General features: G+C 38.7%; 1 protein-coding gene across 4 annotated transcripts in view; it reads right to left on the reverse strand.

The window, feature by feature from the left end:
- Positions 1–24614, reverse strand: part of RBMS1 (RNA binding motif single stranded interacting protein 1) — a 148251-nt gene that overhangs the window by 65561 nt on the left and 58076 nt on the right. For all 4 annotated transcript variants that reach the window (XM_042783821.1, XM_042783820.1, XM_042783822.1 and 1 more), the window contains exon 2: positions 109–284. In XM_042783821.1, the coding sequence (XP_042639755.1) occupies positions 109–284 (176 nt within the window). The remainder of the gene's footprint in view (positions 1–108; positions 285–24614) is intronic.

Consider the following 24614-nt stretch of genomic DNA (forward strand, 5'->3'; position numbering starts at 1 on the left):
TTTACGAATCTGTTTGTCTTCCCCTCATAATCCAAACATTCATTTCATATACATACTGTAAGCTTTTAAGGTACGACATTATAATTTATATTTAAGCATAGTACTTACGGTTGGCATAATTTTACCAGGTCCTGATCAGTGGTGTTTGGAGGCAGTGCTCTGATGTAAAGGTTTGTTTTACTTAATTGATCCCATCCTGAGTTGCTGCTGCTACTACTGTTGTTATTACTGCTGGTGGTGCTGGGACTAGGAGGAGCCATTGGGTGGGCCGGTACAATGGACTGCTGCAAAGGAAAAAGTGAGTTAGAGTAAAGTACAGATAGCAATCACAGCATGCACATTAGCTCAGTCTGCAGTAGCTTGTTTACCATTTGGAGTGCTGTGTCAAATCTGTATGTAATTACTCATGTATTTTGAACACACCTGCTTTCACACCACATTTGGGACAGGATTCACAGGCACATGCTAATATAGCCAACCACCATCTGAAGCACACTCAATGCATGACACAGGCTCAAATTATATATAACCTCTGCTGAATATTACTCAGAGAATTTTATAACTCTTTACTGTGACATCTGATTGGAAAATGGAAGAAGAGATATTGTTCCTCTAGGTTCTAGCAGGTATAAACTAAGTTTACATCACTATAACTATTTCACATGCCATAAATGAATTATTGTGGCAGATGTGAAGACTATGCTATTTCCTTAATCTATGCAGAAATATAAAAACAATTAGAAGCCTGTTTTGTATGTCTTCTGGCTTTTAGTACTTCATACATCAGTGTTTTGGGGTTTTTTTTTTGTTTTGTTTTTTTTTGTTTGTTTGTTTGTTTTTTTAAGATAGAGAAGGATCACAGGCAGCTTAAGGACCAGACTATAAATTAATTGTGTGCCTTGGCAGAACTTTCATACTGTCAGTGATCTCACGATTTGTGGATTATTTCAAGAGTGACAAGAAAAAGATTCTGTGTAATGGCAAAAAATTCAAGTTTCCAAAGGAGATAAGCACAGAAGCACTTCTACCTAGTCCTCAAGGTATCTAATGCTATTGTTCTTAAAATCAGACCCTAATGGAACATAAAAACATCCTACAGAAAAATGGCAGTAGAGCAGTCAATGATTTGCATTAACAACAGTATAGTAAGACACTGTACAGAAAGTATTCTGAACAGGTCCATGGTGCTGTAAGAGAGGAATACTTTAATGAATATACTAGAGAACTAAAGCTGCCAGTAAAAGTTTTGTGACTACAAGGTTTTCACTGACAAAGAATTGTCAGTGTGCGGCCCCTTTCCTGCAAAAGCCGGAGCCTCTATGGCTCGAGAAGCTCATAGAGAAGAACCGCCCTGTGAACTGCAGAGGAAAGGCACAGTGGGGGGGAAACAAAGTGGAATATAAAGTGAGATGTCAGTGTAGACTCACTTGTTCCCGCCCCGGTGCCACCCTCTTTTTCAGACTAGTACAAATAGTTGCATAGCCACAGCTCGAACCAAAAAAATTATCTTCCCTGGTCTGGTTCACCACATGTGGTTTTGTGCTACGCAAAAGCTCTGGCTGTCACAAGGCAGAGAACAGGAATGTGGAGGCAGAGAGGGGGGATTATAGTTCACCTCAATTTAAGGCATCCACGTAACTACAGCCTTAATAGAAAAGTGAAATTATTTTGGAGATAACCTTGGGAAATGGGAATGAAATTGTGAGTGGGAGAAAAGTACAAGGGCACTTTTTGTATCAAATACTTTATGATGATTGTGTGTTTCTTTTTTGTGTTTGCCTAGGAAGGTTTTGAAATCTTCCAATTGAGCATATTGCAAAGTTTATTATGCAGCAATAATAGCCTGGAACAGCAAACTGCAACACTCACTACAAAAATCAACATTGATATGTAGAAACTTTGTTGTTGCCTAATTTAATCGAACTGAAAATTACCAAAAAGAATATATTCCTGATCATTTACCATTTCAAAACTGAATATCAGTATTTTGTTGCCATAGGGTTGGAGGGGTTTTTGTTTGTTTTTAAATAAAGATTTTTAGAAATATCAAATCGCTTCCAAAAGATTTATACTTGGAGTTGAAGCGCTAATCCAGAATTTCTTCCAGGCATGATTTAAAATGGGAAAAAGATTAAACCCTCCCTCCAAGTTTGTAATGGAAACATTGACAGATTTTAACTATAGCAGCACAAGTTGGGCTGTCAGACCATTCTGCTTCCAGTAATGGCAGGCAATTATTTTTAGGGTTACAAGCAATGCAGTATGACAGAGCAGCTAGCTTCAAAACATTTTCATAACAAACTGAACAAACTTAGTCTGGCACAGTGCTCTCTTCAAAAAGCTTTCAGTGGAGTTCTCAAAACACACACAACGATCAAATGCACAACTGCTCTATTCGAGGTTTCGAAACATGCACTTCCCTCGTGAATGCATGTACAGCTGCCATAAAAGTTAACATACACATACCAGCCTTAACCGGTAATTACTATTGGAGACTAAAAGCTTCTATTCTGTTTTTCAGTATCTTTCATTTGGTTTTGCTTTTACTTCTTACTATGTTTTCCCCTTAAAATTGTTGGGTTTCTACATTATGAAGAACTGGAGTTTTGTAAAATCTTGTCAACAGCTGGCCAAAGGCAGAAGAGGAAAATGTGTGTGCATGTGTGTGTGTGGAAAGAGAACAGGAATCCTAACTCTGTCTTCCTGTAAAACAAGCACTCCATTCTGAGAAATTTAAACTTTTATTTAAACATGAAGATGCTCTACTGCTAGTTGTCACATCCAAATATGATGGGAATGTAAATGTGATTACAGTCGTCTTTGTAAGTTTACAGGCATAACGTTTTTCACTGCTTCTACAGAAACTCATACCTTTACCAGTCTTAAAGGCTTTACAAAGCACAGATGCTGGGTGTACTGCAGCTCTCAAACCCCGCAACCCAGTGACACAAACAGCCATTAAAGAGCCAGTGACATCTTAAAGCCATACGACTTGAACACATTTTTTACATTAAAACAATTTTTAAATCTGAATCACTCTTTCCGCTCTGTTCCTCATTGACAACTACTTGTAAAAACAAAAGAGGGACCTCTATAATTTAGTTCAAAGCGGCTTTTCTTTTCCAGTTGCAGTTGCTGCAAAAGCCTCGGCAGCGGCGCACAGCCTGGCTGCTGTTGCTGTGCTGGCAGAACCTCCTACACTGACAGTGCACGCCAAGAGAAGAGTTTTTCTGCTGGCGTAAATTGCATCACCTCCCCAAACGACATAAGCTAAGCTGATAAAAGTTCTCTTCTGCCTGCACAGCTGCATCCATGCCTGGCATTTTGCCAATGTTTCTATGTCAGCAAGGATGTATAACTTTTTTCCACACCCCTGGCTGATACAGTGCTTGCTGGCAAGACATTCTGCAGTGGAGACCTGGCCAAAGTTTGGGGTTGTTTGTTTAGAAACAGCTTCCATGAACATTAACCAAAATCTTTTTATAAAACCTGAAATCAGTTCTGAAAAGTTTTGTTTTACAAACTGTAGTCTCTGCTTCAAATGCATACCAAAAGCTGTTCTTAAGATTTTATCATATGGACTTCACAACAGTTTGCAATAATGTAACACAAAAACACATTCATTGGGTTTTCCTTTTAATCATTGTATCTTCAATTAAAACACTAAACACAAATAGAGGAGGAATAAATCTATGTAGCAGACCATTATTTCTTGCGACAATATTCCTATTCACAAGAACAGCCATTTTCATGGTGGTTTGCCATTTCCTCCCTATCTTCACTCCCAAAGGTAATTAACCATCCTTCTTTCTCCACAGCAGTTTCCTTCCTGTCATCTTCAACAAACATCTAAGCAAAAGGCCAGTGACAGAATAATCATCCTGTATGTTGTATGATCACCCCATCCCATTCTGGAGCCAGCTATGAGGAGCTCCCAACACTCCCCCCTGATCTCTGAGGGACCTTCCCTCCAGCCCTCCACAGCCCGACCGCAGCAGTGGGAAAACCACAGGTACTCATTAGAAAGAGAAAAAGCTCAGTGATGGAACAGCACCCGTGGAGTGCCTTAAACCAAAGAAAACTGCCTGTCTGTGTTTTCTTCTCAAATATAAAACCCAAACTGGAATAATCACAAGTACTGGAAAACAACTGGAAGATATACTCATCTTTATATGAACCATTCCTGTCTGTCTTAAACCACTCTATGCTTAAGGATTGGAAATGAGTCAGAGCAGGATTTTGCCTGCCAAGGAAGAGAAGCAGCTCTTCACTGTCAACAGGAAAAAAAGCACACAAAAAAACATTCAACCAAAACAGAACAGAACAACCCTGAGAAATTCCTTTGGCCTGTAAGTTGAGAGATACTGATCCTTTCTGTCTTCAGACTAAAAAATTCCAAGGAAACTCCAACAAGCAGAAGAGAACTTGGACAACACTGTCCCAAACCAGAGCATGATTATTATGGTAGCAATCCATTTAAGTCTCTAACTTTGTTTTATAAAAGCATGTCTATGAACTTATATAACATGCTAGCATTTAATTATGAGTTCCTTCACTCAGCTAAAATTCCTGATGGGAAAAGTACCGTGACTTTTAACAACAGAGTTAGGTCTCACACATCTACTCTAAATTCAAACCATAAATTACAGCATACATTAACTATCTGATTTAGCTTTAACTGCTACTTGGATCATCTCATAATTTCAAAATCTCATCACTGGTGTTTGCTTAGCTTTGTTGAGGTGATTAAGCTTCAAGTACCTGCCTACCCTGCCTGATTTTGCCTAACCTCCCTGATTTCACTAAACAGTCTTTTGAAACGGCACCTTCAGTTACTGTCAGTGATATAAAAATTACCATACATTTTTTGTGAATGTGTGCAACAGTGATAAAAAGTATTATATTACATGAATCTAGAAATTTCTGGATTAAATTGGACATTAATTTTTTATTTACTAATCTACTAACATAGAGCTAGAAGGTGTTGAATCTAGTAAAGCAAGACACCACCACACTTGGTGCACAACATAGGAAATAGGAGGTTGGTTGGAATAAAATCATGTCCCAGACAGAAAGAACTTCAAGTGTTTAACAGAAATGCCTGTTCACTGATGAAGACAGTTGCTTTATCACTTTCCTTTAAATAAGGAAACATTAAACCTTGATCACTTATTCTAAGCCTCCAAACTGACAGCTGTAGTGGAGAGGATACTTTGAGTGTCCTGCACTGTTCTATTTCATGGTTTCCATCATCATGTCTGAAATGTAATGGCAAGCAAAATTGAATTTCTGGAGGCCTCTCCAAGTCCAATTCTCAGTGGACATGAGTCAAGCAGTAAAAATAAAAAGTTCTGCCGCTGCTGTATTCACATCTCCTGCCTTAGGGTAGGTTCTCCGACTGTTGTTCTTCAGACTGTCAGCACTTGTCACAGGAAGATTCAGCAAGTCAGCTGCTTTCTAAGCATTTTCAGAATGATACCAATATAAACTGTAGAGAGCATCTCAGAAGCTGGGTCCTCCAGACTCCTGTTGAAAATCTCCTCAGGAAGGAAAAACCCGGAGAACTGCCTCATTTTCCTCCTTTAAACCACTGACTCTAACTTCTCTTTGCACAAGTAAAGAACAAAGTCTCACAGTGACACTGCAGGAGTCAACAGGACTATTCTAGCCAGGGCTGGTTTACTGCACAAGGCTGAGACAACGGATATCATGTCCTGTGATCATAGAGAGCTCTTTGCACACCCAGGACCCAAGCCTATTCCATCTTCTTTTAGATAAAGAAGATGGGTGTTGGTGCTCCAGCCACATGGAGCAGAAACAACTAGGTGCTGGGAAGAGGCAGGACCCCGTGGGTGGAGGCTGGCATCAAGCAGAGATTCTCCCTGTTACGAAATATCACAGACAGCCCAGTAGCACCTGGAGATCCGGCCCTGGGCTTCTCCAAAAAAAGCTCTCTAAACCTTCTATATCTTGGCATGGAAGAACTATGACCAAAATACTACAGCTGGCATTACAATAATGATGGACTGCAGTAAACGGGTTGAAAATCAAGCACTAAAAAAAATATCACAGAAAATAGGGGAAAGAAAAAGAAAAAGAAGCCCCTCAGCTTTTGTTTTATTCCTTAACACATAAGTTTTAAAGGGAGCTTTGCAAGATAAAAATAGAGGATTATACCCTTTTTCTTGCCTGTATGTTGTAGCCAAGTCCTATGAAAACTACTTTTCTAAATACAAAGGATAGTCTTTTCTGTAATAAAAGGAAACAAAAACATAGACGGATATCAACACATATCTATGAAAGAAAAAAAAAAAAAAAAAGGACATTTTCACTTTAACTTTTTTTAAAAAATATTGTCTTTCTTCAATTCCATTGTGTTTTAAGTAATTTGAACCATCTTGCCAGCAAAAACAAGAAACATTTCTGGCAAAATCCAGGAGAGCAGTCAATACACCTTTTTTTCTGAGCTATTTAGGAATCCCTTCCTTGAAATAAAGAGGTGCAGGAGTGAGTAGGTGCTTTTTTCCACTTCCTTTTTAAGAGATCTTCATAAAGAATGGCTCTATCAGCAATGAAAGAAGACCAAGTCTAGCATAAACCTTTGGTCACAGCTCAGATGCTCCTAACAATTTCACCCCTAGACTATTCTGATTATAACCCAAACTCTCCCTCCCACTGACAACTGTTCTGCTTCCTTTTCCTCAGGATGGTGAGAGGACAAATCACGCTCCACAGTAACATAGCAGGACTAATCTTGTTCTCAGAGAGCAACAGTTACTAACAACAGAAAAGTACAGAAGTAAACTATTCCAGCTTGTTACAAAATGTCACATTCCCATATTTTTACAGGAGATGGAACCAATACTATTTAAAATATAAGTGGGAGCATAATCCTGGCCACATTAAAGTGTATGACAAAACCCATGCTGATGCTACCAAACAGGTTTTTTTCTCCAAGAATAGGGGGGAGATTCCCATTATTATTACTACTGAAAAAAAGATCTCTAACTTGGAGAGAGCAGGCAAGGCTGCAACAACAAAGCAAGCAATGGATGCAGGAAGCTCCTCCGGGTTCAGGTAGCTCTTCTGAAGTCTCAGTGATAATAAAAAAAACTTCAGAGTTCCCTGGAGCTCACCTACTCTATTGACTTTATTCCCTGTCAGGGATTTTTAAATGCTCGACTGACTTAGTCCCCTTGTCCAGAGACAAAAGGTGCTAGATACATGAAACAGCCACACCACAGTACAAAAGATATCACAAAGGAGAGAGATGGGAGTGCTGAACCAGGCTATGTCCTGTTCCTTTGGTGATGTTATCAACCATTCCCCCTTCTACTTGCTCATCATGAATCACAGCATCCTCTTCCCTCTCGGTTTTATAGCTGGATTACCCAGACAATCCTCTGAAAGAATACATTGGTACCATGCCCTAGCGATTACAGAATTAGACACATCTAAAGCAATATTTGCGTTATAGTTTCTGAAATTTGAACAGGCTGCAACAATCCAACAGCTAGTCTACATTAAAAGAATATAAAAAGAAAGTCAAGACACTGAAGTACCTGAAGAAAGAGAGCTTGGTACTAAGATCTACAAGACAAAAAAGCACATACATGTTTTTGTGGTTAGCCCTTTACTGAGCAGTACACACAAAAGAACTCACTGCCAACTTTCCTCTTGACTCTAGTAAATACACAGACCTATTTCCTTCAGTGAAACCAGCAAAGGCTTTTGCTCAGGAACCAGAGAGAAAAATGGTACTGAATCCCTAGATTATACTAAAGTTTTTGTTCCAGCCTGAGGATTCAAATTACAATTAGAAGAACACACATGCATTTTCAGAGAGGCTTAACTCACATACTAACGGGTTTATGCAAGCCTGTGAAAGGTAGTAAGTCCAGCACATGACACTGAACACAAATAATAAAAATAATTCCTCCCTTGCATTACACATCTGTTGGTACAAGTTAATAGCAGGGTATAAAATCTTAGTGTTATCCACAGCAGGAATCATCCAAGAAATTGCTGGTAGGAGAAACACTTCAAATGAAATGGCAATTAACTTCAAAACTCCTGCATCATGCAGCAGATAAGACTAGACGAAGGACAGTCACATAAGAGCTGGCAAATCACATACAACTCTCAAGCACTTCAGTGGCAGCTCAGAAGACAGTACTTACAGACTCTAAGTCAAAAATGACTCAGTAAATTTTTTATGTCTCAGGCTGTGTGATGGGAGAGGGGCCACATGGGGTCATATGCTAGCAGGAAGGTCCCACATAGTGGCATGGGCCATATTTCCAGTGGCATCCATAAAATGCCAGCGATAGGCATGTGGAAGGTTTCTTAGAACATTGAAAGCAGCAGCTATGAGGTTTAAGAGGAAAAGTGCAGAAATGTAGCATTTGCATACACCTCTTGGACAGATGACTATTTCAGTGCTCAAAGATCCCCAAACTAGAAGGTCATAGTGGTCCCTTCTCACTGTATATAGGATCCTGCTTAAGCCTTCATTAAACAAGAAACTCCTACTCACTACCACCATTTAAAAACTCTTCAGGTATCAGCCCAAAATATGAAAAATCAAAGAAAAGAACAAGTATTCAGGCAATTGTCTTACTTCATGAAAGCTGTCAAATTCCCAGGATATGAAAAAAATATCCAGCCAAACTGAAGCTGGCAGATATAGAATTCCCATAAATAGTTTCACTTCTCTGTCCACCATCAAATGTCTTGCAATTTTTTTTTTTTTTTTTTAAAAAGGGGAAGAGGAAGACCCAAGGAATTTCACATCAGTCAGCCCAACTTCAATTCCCGGAAATATTCTGGAACAAATTACTGAAGCTTTTAAGAATCTAGAAGATAAAAAAATTACCAAAAAAAAGTGGGACAGAATAGTTCCATCAAAACCAGATCACTTCAAAACAATCTAATTTTCTTTACTGTCAGCGTGATCAGCTTAGTGGACGAGGCAGAAGCAGTAAATATCTACAGATCTTGACTCGGACTTCCGACTCCATCCCATGTGATATTTTCATCAGCAAAATAAGGAAATATTGCCTAGATCAGCAGTTCTCTTCCTAAGGCACTCTGTGGCAGAAGCAAAGTATGGACTGGAGTGGAGCACAAACTAGTAAGCTCAGCTTCTCCACATGAACTGTTATGGGAGAGGAGGAAGCAGAGCAAGAGGAACACTGAAAGGCATCATTGATCCCATGGCTTCCTCCTGCTCCCTAGTCCTCAAATTCATGGTGCTTCTGAACCTTTTTGGTTTTAACCACTGCATAATAAGCAAAGCTACCCTAAACAAGGGTGAAGATCAGATGGTGCACTAATACCTCACAGTAGAAAAATACCACTCTGATTAGGATAGTACAAAGCTCTTATCTTTTTTTTTTTTTTCCTAGAAAGAAAAATTAAAAACAATCAGACATCTCCCATAATAAAAAGTGCAGAGGAATTCATTCTTATTCATGAAGTGTGGAAACAAGTGTACAGAGATCTGAAAATAAATAATATGTATTATCCTCTTACTGCATTTACAGGATAATGGGAAGGAGTAACATACCAAAAGCAGCACCACCAGGTGGGACTTAAATATATGGAAAATGAGAAGGCTGGATTTATCCTTGGTATTTTTTGGCTCCCTTCTAGGAAAATGAGACAGCAGGTAACCACTTCTTTAAGTGAATCCTGCAAAACTAAGGTCTAGCAGTGAGACTTCCCTGCATCACACAAAGCAGTTACTTCTGCTCAGAGGACAGAATCTTCTATTAGAAAGCAGATCTCTAATTCAACTGCTTTTATTCACATTTTTTGTCATTACCTGTTGTGAACTTTTACCTCCAGTGCCAACAAATGGAGCCACAGACAATATTCAATGCCATCAAAAATCTCCAGTTTTCAAGTACTTCTATTTATATGTTAACATGCATAATTTTATGGGCATAGCTAATCAAATTTTTAATTTCATGACACAGTGAATATGCAGCATTAATGAGGCCATCCTCTTAACAATTAAGGGTGCCATCCATCATTGTATTTTGATGGTTAGTCTGGCTAAGTCTATGTATTTCATAAAACTGCTGCTGATTAATAAATACCATGTTAAAACATAGGACAGTACAGACCTGTAGATACTCACCTTGGCTCATTCAGAAAACTACTTGAATATCTGTATTACAAAGACTGGCAGTACACTAAAAAAGTTATGTTTGGCCAATTTTTAGTCCTTTAAAATAACAAAGAAGGAAATATTTTCTTCTGGAAAGTTCAAAACTCTGCAGAAAAGTTTCTGAAGTATTATTTACTGTTCTTCCATATTGTATTAGACTTAAGACTTCTGAAAAACTCTTGCAAGCACTGTCTCTTTCTTAAGAGGTGTCATGTTTCACAAAGCACATAGAACTCTGCAACTTTTTATTTCAGCTTTTTTAAAAATTATTTTTATAGTGTTTCTTTTTTCTTTTTTTTTTTTTTTTTTTTTTTTAATTGCTTTCCAAACTCTTTTTTTTCCCCAAAAAATACAATTTCATCATTCTGCTTCCCTGGCTATCCTATCCACTCTCTCTCCACAGTCAGCAATTATAAGATAGAAATGGCACTGCACTGAAGATGCATGTCAAAAGAAGCATCTGCTTTTTTGGCAAACTCCACACTGTTGGTGGCATTGGAATTCTTGCTATACCGTTTGTCACAGGATTAGACCACAGATGGCTCTTTTGGCTGACATGGGATCCACTATGTCATTTTCTGTTTATTCAAGTTAAAAAATAAATTGAAGAACTTGTGCCCGACCATGTATGAGGGAGTCAACATCTATTAAAATCCCTTTGTCTACAATTGCTCGTTCCTTATGGGCAGTACACTACAACCAACACAGCAGCAGCATTGTTACTGTGCATCCCTGTATTCTATTTTAAAGAAGAAAACGTACGTTCTTTTTGGCAAGGCCAGCTTTCTGTTATACCAGTATTTAACAGGCAGCCCAGTGCAGTATAGCCCAGCCTATTCCTCCTTCTCCTGCTGCATTCTTTGACAACATAGATGGGACAGTGCGGGCAGCTGGCTCTGGCCCTTTCTTCTATATTCCTAAATCTTAATCTTTCTCCAACAGACTTCACTGCAGCCAGCATCTCCAGCTGGAGGAAAGGTAGCATGTCAGAAAAAAACCTGACGAAAAAAGAAGGCTGTTTTGTAAGGCTTCATCAAGACTGAATCCAGATGACGCTATGAACAGGCTCTTTTGAGCTGCACAATTTATGCTTTCAGGTAGAGATTAGCTTAGATATTTCATCCTTTCAACTCCGTTTGCAAATGTTCTTCCTCTTCTAATTGTCTGATGCATTTCTGTGTCTCCAGACCCAACTACTGTAGAGATAACAGCAAAGAAGAAGCCAGTGTAGATATACTGCACAAGTACAACACAAAGCTTATTGTAACACTGATACCAAGAAGGTCCAATTCTGTTGCTCAGCCCTTGTTATGTGCCTATGCCAAGTTACCATTAAACCAACTTCAGTGAGAATGGTGGCATCTCACATCACTCTCCATGGGAATGAATGACTACTCCAGGAACTAAACAACAGGAAAACGTACTCCGAGCATCACTGCCCTTCCTAGTTACTCCACTGCAAGTATTTTGATAGTCCTTTATAATATTTGCCATAGCAGTGAGGTCAGCATGATCTGTGCTGGGCTGAAAGTTCCTTTCATCTTTTTGCTACTTCCAAAATTTCAAAAAGTGCCCTTGTGGTTTTCATATTCTGCAATATGATAAAATGCAGCAGATACAATTCATTATAATCAACACACTGGAAGAAGATGTACACAACATTGCCAGTAAAGTATTAAAGCAAGTCCCAGGTATAACTAGGAAAATACATACCTAATTCAAGAAATACTAACTGTGCAGATTAAATACAACTTCAGGATGTCATACCCCACTGACTGTACACTACAGTCACATAAAAAGGAAGCGTAAGATACTTTCACAATTATTTCAGCACAGGTTGAAGTAATTATCAACTGAACTTCAGCAGAAATTAAATTAAGAATTCGTGCTAAATTTGTCACGGTATTTTGAATTCAAGGAGTCCATGGTTGAGACCACATTGCTGCAAGTGGCATATGTATATACACATACACATATATCTATAAATGGCCTGACATTAAACTTGCAATTCCTTATGGCAGGGTGACCACACCTCCACAAATGTGATTCTACCGCATGACAAACACACCAAATTGAACAGAAGCAGCCAAGTATTATTAAATTAGCAACATATCCATTTTTAGAACAAGAGCAAGATCAGTAGAAACTTTTTAAATCATCATACTCCTTATGTAAGGAGTTGTCAGTTCTCTCCACTTGCACACATTGGCCTAGTTCCACTCTCATCCAGTAGTTCTGCATTTATTTACACAAGCTGAAAATCTGTCCAAGAGTTTTATACATTTCAACACTGGATAAAACTGACAGACACAAGTGTATAATGTTGGCAAAACTTTTCACCATAGGGCTTTATTCTAGAGTACCAGGCAGAAAACTCTGCTTTGTTTACACCATGAAACACGCATACCAATTGTCTTTGGATTCTAATGAGACCACATGTAGCGCATACAAGACTGCAAACGAAATTCCCAAAGTCTTCTAAATGACTCTCGAGATTCTACGTGCCTTCCTAAAATAGAACATAGAAGCTCAAATCTCATTAGAAAAGAACTGGAGTTGAACTTCATTGCTTTTAAAACATTTGCATCTTGCATTGTTTCCCATGCAGGAGGGGGATGTTGCAAACCCCACGCAAACCTCAGTTCAGGCACCCAGCTCTGCTGCCCGCAGCACAGCAGTGACACGGTAGTAGTACTTCAAAGATTTTCATTAATGCAACTATACCAGTGCAGTTACATCCATGTTAACAACTCCAGAACAGACAAGCTGTTAGTCAGTCTCATAGAAGGCAATGAATACCACAATGCTTTAAGTATGCTTTATACCCAGCAAAAGTGACATAAAGGAAGAACTGAGAAAGAGCTGTGTGCAGGAAGACCTTATCAAGGACAACTGTTTCTAAATTTCTGGGGCCAGTAGATACCAGTCAAATTCTAATGTTTCTCAGAGATGATCTTGCACTGTTACACAGCCGTAGTAAAGCCCACCACATCCAATCTTTTTGGCCAAACGTTCACTATGGCATATTCAGTATAAGTGGCATAAAAAGTCCATTTTCTACAGATCTATGACATAATACACAGTCACACACAGGATACCCTCTGCTCTTTGGGAAAAAAAAGGAGTGGTCTGTTGTGCCCAGAACAATTTGCACAACTTTCTCTTACGTAGCACGTGGAGATTTACCCATGCACAGGAGCCGCAGGACAAATTACAATCAGTTTAGCATGATGAAAGCAGCTATGTTTAACTCCTAGGAATGACAGAAACAAGAACAGCTCATCCGGCTGATGAACAGTTCAGATAGATAGCAAACATCACTTATCCTGTGGCTGCTATTACTTCAGAAAATGCTGCTAAGATGGTACAGATGGCCACAGCTGATCAGGAAACACAGCAGAAAATGTAGCTTGACAAGCAGCAAGAAACTATGAATGCTTCTATGATTTGTTATCACCATTCTGCCCTTCTGTCCTTAAAAAGTGTGTGTGTGAATATACACACATAAAGCAGTTATGCCTATGTTCTTTTAGATTTGTGTATCCCATCTACTGAAATCTTGAACTACAGGTTGTTTGAACACTGAGGACTAAGACAGTATCACACACTTTGTACTTTTTCCTTACACAAGTTTTTATGACCTGCTTTCTTGAAACTATGTGCTATGAAGAATACAAGGAAAACAATGACATTTGGACAATCTTCTCCTCGAAAAGACAAGGAAGTCATAATTTTTGCCTCTAGACATCTCCAAATTCCAAACCTGCAACTGTAGCTTGGTTTAGCTTCCTGGAAGTTAGAGGGAAGCATTTTCTTCTTACATTTCCAGTCACTATACCTTTTGCATTTCATACTACTTGGTGATTATGCCCTCTTGGTGATTATCTCCCTCTCCACCTAGACATTTTTTATGCACAAGAGTAAAAAAAGAGCCTTTACTTTGTTTCTTTAAGGATAGTTTCAGATGTTACATTAATATACATTTCACTTGTTTCATTATCCGCATACTTAATGGATAGATCACTCTTCCAGCACCATTTGAGGAAACAGGGATTAAGACACTCCAGAACACAATGCTTCGTATAGTACAATTACTATTTAATCCCATCCAACTTGGATCAAGCAGGGCTTGTTAGCATTTGCTCCACATTAGTCTCAACAGATCCAGGCTGTTTCTATCAAAACTATTCTGTTGTTGGTTGAGGAAAGCAGATCAAGCTGCACATCTACCTCCATGGCCCAGAGAAGTTGATTTTAAAAGTCTGTTTAAAGGACAAAGTTGCTGAAGACCGATTTAAAGTGATCTCTGTGTGAACTCTGAGTTTTAAGCCATAACAAATAGTAGCATGACACATTTAATTTAAGAGTAGTAGTTAGGGAATCTAACGAATTAGTAAATCTAATACTCTTTATGCAAAGTTATTAAAAATGTAAATATTTTCCTAAATGCAAGTGATCAAGGGTGCACAGATGAGAAGTCCTTTCATACCTTAAGTCAGTTCACCACAATATTGTGAACACAACAACTCTGGGAACTTAATGAAACATAGCAAGAAGTTTGCTAAAATCAGCATAGTAAAATCCAGCACGAGTCTCCTTTTATAGATAGCAGTTTGCTTCTCTTTACAAATAAGGAAATCAGTATTCTTTCAGTAGGATGAAATTCTAGAAGTTGTAAAGGTAGGCAAGGTTAAAACTGAAGATTCATCCATTAAAACTAGGGCAAGATTTCCAAGGGTAGGTAACTCCTGGTGGAGCTCCCCAGTAGATGTTTAGTTGCACTTTAGGGATGTGTCTGTACTGTCCTTCAATGGCTTGAACATTACATTGGATCAACTAAGAACAGCACAGAAAACCAAAATCTTTCAAACACTATAGATAGGGTGTTTTAACATGGAAAGTCAACTTCTGATAAAGTTGTGAGGTAGAAACTGCACTTTGAGAGATCTAGGATGTGCAGATAGGAAAAAGGGCAGTGTAAGTCTGAAAAGCTTTAACACTGGTGGTTAGATCATCTGGTCTGATAATCTGGCCTTGGTGCAGGACCAAATAAAAAACAAAGATGACACTGCTGGCCCTGTTGGCAGCTCTGCTTTCAAGCCAACCTTCCTGTCAGTTTGGCTCAGAAGACCAAAGTGCGATGGAGGCCATCGCTGGCCCAGTGCATCTCAGCTTGACCAGCTCTGTGATCTGGATTGCCCCAGAGACACAAGCACGAGAGAAACCAGAAGGTACAGCAACAGGAATGAGGGAGATACATGAGTGATGGCAAGCTAAGGAAACTGTGGACCCACAAACTGAGAAGGCAGTTCAAGGAATAGCTTGAGCTGGCACTACTGCCAAAAGCAGCAGCCCTGCCCTCACAGCTGTTCTTTCCTCCTCGTTGTTAAAAACAAAAGGAAAAAATAATAATAAGGGGGAAAAAAAAAGGTAGTTCAGACTGCTCTTTTACCGTAGGTGCCAACTCATTAAAGTAGTAACAAAATAGAATTAGGCTATCAAACAATCGGGAATTAAAACAACTTTGGTTTTATATATACAGACCAGGACAACTGCAGCAAGTACACGTGGTACCTACATCTAACTAAGCCTTACAAGTAAGGCAAAGAGCAGCATGCTCAAACCTGTCTGTTAAGACTTCGGTGAAAACCTGTGCACATACCACACACAGCAATGCTGCTCTGGCCTTAGGGTCAGATTTTCCTTGTAACCTTATCTGAAACAAACTCAAGTCAGTTTTTGCTCATTCTCTAACTGATGATGTTTTGCCAGATGCTTATCACTTATTAGATCCAATACCTTCTGACTGCTGAAAACATGCTATTTTCTCTTTACAAATTACAATCTTTCCCAAAATCCTTATGCATTCACTTCCAAAAAACATGTATACTTATGCCTGTTTTATTTATCATTTCCTGTTCTTCTTGAAATCTGGAATTTTTATTTGAGTAATACAAATAGAAGAACTAATCTAACTCACTTCACCAGTACTCATCAATTTCCCTCACATTTTGTCTTCTAATTTCAAACTTCACTCTTGGTTTGAACCAAGAGATAAAACTTTTTTTTTTTTTGTAAACTACAGTTTTAACTCATGCAGCTAGTTTTTAACTCTAAGATTTTTAATTCTGAGTCAAAAATGGTTTTAAGTGGTTAAGAATATCATTCAGATGTTTGAAACTCAAGCAACATGATATGACTTATTCTAAAATTATGATGTTGATGATTTCACAGTGCATGATAACTAATGATTGCTTTTACATCCAGAAACTTAGTTCTGAAGTTAAGTTACAAATGTTTAGCAGCAGTATGCTGAATAAATGCAGGATGCTGCTCTACAGTACATCTTAAAAGTTAAAGGAAGCAACACTCCAAATAGCTGCTGGGGTGAATGTCTGACTGCACAATGAATCATTTTCATAGACACTACAGATCATTGTTAATTCTGAAATTAAAAAATACAAGAATTAGATAACACCTAGGAAAGCTTCCAGATGTACTGCTAATACAACACTTTAAATATATGAGGAATTCAGCTGCCAAGATGAACTGGTCCCAGCAGCATAGATAAGAGTCTAACTCAGACATATAAACAGTTATAGCTAAAACCGCAGAAGTGATACAAGTAGCACTTACAGCTGCCACCAATGCATTCAGCAGGCCGTGCAGCACCTGGGGAACAGCCTCCATCTCTGGAGGGGAAGGGACATTTCCCTTAAACCATGCCTGGTGCTGTGTATGGCTAGAGATGATGAACACCGTGTCAAACACTAGTCAGGAACAAACCACTTCATTTGGGCACAGACTCCAGGCCATCCACAGCTTTAGTCATGTTCTTGGTACAAGAATTCAGCTGAGGAATCATACCTCTGAGCACATCAGAAAGTTACAGATAACAGATAAAGAAAAATACTGAAGTGAAAGAGAATCTGCTCAGCTAATGGCTAACGTTTTAAGATAAATTAATCACTTACCTCTACTTACTGCACAACCACAGTCCTGAGCAACTGCTTTCAGGTTTGTCAAATTGCAGGCAATTTTAAGGAATTATATTTTTAATAAGAACATTCAGCTCCACTTTTCTTAGCAGCAATCCTAACCTTTCCAGTTTATCAGTCTGTGCAACCATTGGATGTTTAACACTAATAGTCTTGTAAGTCATTATTAGTTTGCTACAGTCACATTAAATTGAGGTTGAAAGACCATGAATTGCATTTCCTAAAAGAATAAGCCAAATATTTCAATTTATGCAATTTGATTGGATTTCAAAATTAAAATGGGACAACAGAATATTGGAATAAAGACTTCCCAGAGGAGGAAAAAAAAAAAAAAAAAAAAAAAAAAACAAGGAGTTAATTTAGTAGGAAAGATAAGGCCACAAAACCACTAAAGCTATCTATATAAAAATTATGCAAAATCTAGGCCACAGAACTTCAGAGTTATTCATGTTCTGAGAAATATTTTAATAGTTGAACTCTGCCTTTCTGCACACTAAAATTCTGTCTAGAAATAAAGACCACTATTGCTAACAGAAAAACAACATCTACTTTCTAAAACTACAGTTCTACATAGTTTTATCAGTCCAGTTTCTTGCCAAAATGAACTCTGCCATTGTTATTAATCTGGAAAGATCAATAATAATAATATTCACATGAGCATGCCCATAAACTGTAAAGAAACTACTCGCACAGTAAATGACAGGCAGAATTTGAACATAAAGTTTTATCATTCTGAAAAATCTGCTCTATCCTGAGCTTTAGGGAACGCACTTAAACATATACATGCACAGATACATATATAGATGTATGTATATATATATTTAGTCCTAATTGCTGTAATATCTGACCCACTTCCAGATGTCAGTACATTTCTGTATAATATCTATAGGAGGTAGGAAACTACTATTAACAAATACCTTTTGAAGAACAAAAACTAAAAATTTACCTAAGATTATAACAAGTATTATTGACAGAACAACTTGAACTTCATGTCACCATCTTAATCCCTGTTCTGTCCTTGAATAAACTTTATAGGTGTGGCTGACCTGGGACTTCTATTATCACCCAAGACAATGACTCAACACAGAACTTATTTCAAGTGAGGAAGAAGGTGGAGATGGAAACCAGTTCTGAGGATTTAGTAATTTTGAAAGAGGGTCACCAGAGAAGTGTCACACCAAAAAAAATAACTCTTCACAGAAGGATAAAACATGTAGATAGGCTAGATCTTTCATTCCATCATCTTATATATTGGAATACAAAACCATACATTAATAATACTAAAAACAATAATGTTGCAAGTGAAACATTAAAACAGAAAGCACAAAATGGTCAGAAGCTTCAGAGCAGGGAATTACCAACAACTCTTCAGAATATGTAAAGAACGGTTACGTGAAACGCCAAAGCGCCTTTTCTAACGACCAAGACAGTCTTCAGCCCTTAGTGGCTTTCCTGAGACCATGACACTCCACACCTGACAGATCTAAGAAGAGTATGTCTGTTGGCAATATGGCAAAGTCTGGTTCAAAAGCTAACCTAATTTTCCCACTACAGCAATTAAAATATGAACATAATGCTGAAAAAAATTAATTACTTCCTTAACCATTTCTACCTTGCATTCTCCTTCATAGGATCATGGAATATTGTTACTGAGAATGGAGGCAAGTCCTAGGGCTCTTCAGACAGTCAAAAAGCCACTGCATTCTTCTGTTGGTGCCATGGTGTGCCCTGAATTTCACTAGCACCTTTAACCAACCAAAATTATACACAGTGAATTACATCTTGGTATGCTTCACCATAAAAATTACTAAAGCTTTTAAACATGCTCTACAGCTCCTCAGTACTGTGGGATACTGCCAGTTTTCTCCTTTCAAAAGTTGTCCCTAATTCTGTAATATATACATGTATAAGTGTGCATTGGAAGCATTGTTGCCCTAAGACAATAAAGGAATAGTTGTTATTTATCTTTTTGTTTAAGTTAAACACTGCAGAAATCATGTATTTTAAATCCAATTTTATAAGCATTTCTCACAGGCAGCATTCAGAGATACATCTCCTGGAAAGCTGAAGAAAAGCCAAAAACTGTCCCTGTTTCAAAGGTTAGTAGCTAAGCAGTTGTATTTAATACCCAACTCAACTGTTTTTTCCCAAATTACACAGAAGTATTTTTAAATAAGCACAAGTACTGTCATAACAAGGATCATGTAAGCCAAGTAGATTGGAGAGAATAATATTAAAGCAATTTAAATACCGTTTGCTTCTGCTGAATGTCAGTCTCATACCAACGCTAGGATACACCAACTATTCATCTCAGGTTTCTCACTGGGGAAATTCAAAAGTCTTCCGGTTCTCCATCTCAATAAGCACTTATTCATGGCAGTAGTCTCACCACAGGCAGTGGCACCACTGGGTATGTAAATATGCACTGGCATAAGCAACAGTCTTAAAATTCAGGCCCACATTTTTAGAACTCTTCTTGAACTCATCTGGAAGACAAACCACTAAACACTTCAAAGAATCTTGTCCTGCTGGTGGTTGCTTTCATACCGGACAGAAGTCTGTGGAAGTGTGTGCCAGGCACTGCCGAAGCCCAGGTTTATCGGGTACGGGTGCTGCCTTCCCGGGCTTGCAGGAAGCATGTTCCTGGCCAAGCAATCCATTCACAGATGCACAGCACACCCGCTCCGTCCCTCCTCACCCACAGCACAGCCGCAGTGGGCCAAGTGAACACAAATTTGTTCTGCATATTACTTCTACGCTACATAAAGAGTTTGATGTTGCAATAGGCTATTTAAAACCTTTGCTAAGTGAATAGCTAAACTAAGCCAGAACAAATATAAGCGTGTAGCAACACAAATGGTTCAAAATGGGTCACCATGGCCATCCTCGAAGATGGGCACACAGGCTACATAGCTGCCAGCCACCTGCAGCGGCTGGAATAACAGGGTCTCCCCCACTCCAACAGTAGCCCTGAGAAAAATCTGTTACACAACTGTTTAAAGCATCATTAGCAAATTATACATCTAGGCAGAAGAGAAAGAAAAACTACACGAGCCTTGAAATTCATCCATCACAGCATGAAATCTCCTTTGCAACACACCAACCACATCTTTAGTGCTTAGCTGAAGAGCACCCCAAAGCCTGGGCAGGCAGCATTGCACCTGGTGATGCCCAAGAGACATCACTACTTCCAAAGCAGGAAAAGACAACCTATGGTCTGGTGAAGGAAGGCTGAGTGAAAGAGGCATCACCGACTTAGAAAGAAACCTCTACCCCTTACCCGCCAAATGGGTTAAGCATAAAAGTAAATACAGAGCCCTTAAATCAGAGTATCTTCTCTGAACATAACCGGAGGCAACAGGGTTGCACAATAAACAGTCTCCCTGGGAAGACTGGAGGTCTTCTGCCACAGGGCTGCATACAAGGTAAAGGAAACTTTCAGGTCCTGTACCACTATTTTGGCAGGGGTTTTTTGGTTTGTTGTATGCCCCCCCCCCCCCGCACCATTCCTCAGTTTTAAGACTTTTATGTGTGTGTTTGTGCATTTGTAAACAAGGATCTTAATTTTATTTTACCCTTGCCTGTCTGGTGTTTTGAGTGATGTTAGATTGTTGCAGTAGCACAAGCATAACCTGGTAATCTTCCTGTGGGTCAAATAAACCCTAAAACAGGATTCTGAATCACCTCGGAAGAGTCAATCATCTACAAACATTGCTTCAGATTGTCAATAATAACTGGATACTCCCCCACTAAACCGCAGCAGCCTTCCTGGGACCTCAGGCATAAAAGAAGTAGTGCCCTGAAGGGACTAGCAATCCGGAGAAAAGCTCCCTGTAACACTCACCCAAACTCATACCTGAATCCTGGATTTCACTCCCCAAGCACACTAAAAGTGGAACTGCCACACATGTACATCGGACTGAATTCTAACATTGTTATGCCATAGCACCCAGATGACAGAATATATGAGCTGTAGTTAACTTATGGAGTCATGTTTCCACTTTCTTGAAGCAAAGCACCATATGGTAGAGGAGAGTCAAATATTAAAGAACAGAAAACAATAGCAGGTAAGGAAAGAAATAAACTGCCTTGTCTAAGTAGAGAAACAGAAAGAACACTTAGAATAAGGTGTGAAAGTGCCATTGCCAATAAGCAACACTGTCAAGAATCAGAATCAATGATGAAATAAAAAGTTACATGTATTTAGTTGCTGTAAAGAAGCATTTTGTTTCAAAAACAGGTAGATGTCAGGCTAGACTAAGCCTGATGCTCACCTTGCCCTGCTCTTTCTGTTGTTCTTCAACCAAAGAAAATTAAGCCCAAACAAGGCTCCCCAGAACAATGCATTATTTGTTTCCACTGCAACCTCACAGAGTTTTGCAGTTCTACCAACCAAGTAAGTAAAATCAAAACACCCACTCTGACACATCATTTTTCTAAAGCAGAATACTTTAAACAAATAAGACACACACCAGTGATTTCCTAAACTATTATGTTTAAGTGAACAACACTGCTTTTATGAAGACACAGGAACAAAAAGGTATTATATATTTCTACGTATCTGTAATTACCAGCTTTTATTTTACAACAGACCATAGAGCTGATCTATTCTTATACTACATCATAAATGCAGAAAAAGACAGTTTTGAAGTGTTGTAACTGTATTTGTTTTGAAGAGCTTATAACACTTTAAAACGTGATATTTAAGTCAGTGCACCTTAGTGCATGAGTAAGACTTTAAAATTGGTATAGTTTTATTGTTCAAAATCAATTTACATTAACTGCAATAAATGTTACTAAATTTAAACTGCTATAAACTAACTCAAACTGACACAAACCCAGTTCATCTTGAATGTGTTTAAAGCCATCCCTCACCAGCATTCAATTATTTCAACCTGCAGTTTAAAACTACTTTGTGGGTCAATATACAGTTGCAACTACACTGCTTTAACTACAGTCTCTTGAAAACAAAACTAAACTTGTACTAATCACAGTAACCAGCCCCTACAGCACATGATTATTTTTTTTTTGGTTGTGTGTGCTTCCTAAATTGCTGGGTTAGGAGGATTGTGCTTATCATAACCCATGGTTCCACATCACCACCACCCCCATTTCTCCTCTATTTGTAACTCATCCCTTCCCCTTCCTGTTGCATCAGGAAGCTGCAAATACAGTGGCTTCTGCAGGGCTGTTATAATTACCACAGTACACTGCAATTCTGAAACGTATGCAAAGTAGTAACAATTACTTCAACAAGGTTTCTGAGAGCATTTAAATGTGGTTCTACTGGCTTTCTAGAAAATTTCTGACCAATACATTTCATCCAATATCAAAACACCTCCATGTACCTCTTCATTATGACAACAGCCTTCACAGGATCCCCAAAATAAGCTATTTTTAAAATAATCTGACACAGAAACAGAGAAAAAAAGAAGCTGGAAACAGAGCCATGAGGGAAAGCCAGTAAAAAAAGTTCCTATTATCCACTGACTTTTGTTATATACCATCTCATGCAACAAGCAAAGATCAAATTTAATGAAGGCCTTGGAGATAGGGAGAAAGAAAAAAAAAAAATCCAAACCAAAACAGCTATCATGCCAAACAACCATTATTTTTATTTACTTGGTTGTAGCACTGCGCAGATGTTTTGGGAGCCATCTCAAGCTCACAGGAAAGGATTTTCCCCTCCCTTCCTTCCTTCTCCTCTCCTCCCTGCCTGTAATCCTAGTTTAAAGAATCTAACCCTTCTGAAATGTGTTAACTCAAGCAAATTTTTTTCTAACAGTTGCAAGTTTCAGGAAAAAAAAAAAAAAAACAACCCAAAACAAAACAGCAGATGTTGAAAACACGGCCTTCTATTTTCCCTTCCATGTGAAGCAAAGACTCATCCTTTCAACAATAACAGTTCCAAAGAGATAAAAATATATTGTTCACCCTGTTAGAAATACTAAACAAAAACTCCAAATTGCTAAATACAGACAAGACAATCATATCACTTTTCATGATCTATAACATCATGCCTGACAAGATAAGGTGCTTCCTTTTATTTCTTTCATTCACTTTGTGTTACAAGTATAGAAACCCACTGACTGAGCAGTTTTGCTCCCTTGAGAACAAAGTAAAACTTCACAATCAATCCTACAGATGCACTTAAATTCAAAATAGCTGCTACTTAATATAAGAGTTAAGTCTTGTTAAATCCAGGTAGACCCTTTAACATAGTATAAATAAAGGGAAATAGACAATCTCATCACAAGCCAATGATACAAAATTCCATAATTCTGATAGTTCTGAGAGAAACAAAAATAAACTAATTCCACTTATTTAGGTAACAAAAGATATCTGTTCATTCTCAGGCTCCTCAGCCTCCCGACTCTGCAGCATGTATGCACAGGAGAGGTGTAATGTCAAATCGGTCTGGTCACAGACTGCTCTGTGGAGCTGCATGTTTTGAGTTATGACCATGCCCAGGTCTTACAAGTTTAATGAGGTTCCTTCTCACACACACAGACACCACACACAGCGCCAACAGGGAAACAATAAAGTAGGATTACAGGTGTAGCTCCTTGACACGCTAAACATATACACTGAGTGAAAAGCTAATCTTCATTTTTAGGCTAAGATTGGCAAAAGTTTTTTTTTCATTTAAGCATCATTAGAAACCCACCTTGATCTCCAACTTTTAACAAAACCCAACCTGGAACACCGCACTGATGTTAACAGAGCTGCATGAAAAGCTTAATCAAAAGCTTTGTATGTCTCTCCTTACACAGGCCAAACACCAAATCAGTGTTAAATTCCTCACGTGCAGCTACACCCAGTTAATCTGCTTGAAAGCAGCAAACTATGTAAATCTCCTTCCACTGGCGAGATAAACATTACACTCATCAAAACGTTAACAAGAACCACTGTTCCTGGGCAAAGCTGTGAAAAGGCACAGGCACAGGGGGGCTTCCTGAGCACCCAGGCTGTGGGAGGTGGGACCCGCGCTCGCCTCCATCCCAGGCCTCCAGAGCTGCAACTGGCTTCCTCTTCCAGAAACCTGAGAGCAGAGAAACCTCCCTGCACAAAGCGATTTAAAATCCCTAATCAAATAGCTGCACTAGTTCTGTAGATTCAAGGAGCAGATGGCAGGAGAAAGCCTAATTTTCCATTTACGATAATTTTACAGAGTGTAGAAATATTTACTTCGGAGGAGTGCCTCCCGATTTGCATGAGAATAACAAAAGTGGGAGGAGGGACAGAGAATCATCACTGTCTCAGTGCACACAAACTGAGAGCTAAGAAAGCCTGTATAAAGCAGGATATTGTATGTCATTCTGTTTCTTTCACATTATGAATGCACACATGTGCATTCTTTGCATACTTTGAGTAACCTTCTTAGTAAAACTATTAGCTTATGCCTACCTTTTCAGACAGGATGCATCGCCATGAGCATCATC

This window comes from Tyto alba, unplaced genomic scaffold (genome assembly GCF_018691265.1).
Source record: "Tyto alba isolate M040663 unplaced genomic scaffold, T.alba_DEE_v4.0 Super-Scaffold_7, whole genome shotgun sequence".
In the NCBI taxonomy this organism is placed as follows: domain Eukaryota; kingdom Metazoa; phylum Chordata; class Aves; order Strigiformes; family Tytonidae; genus Tyto; species Tyto alba.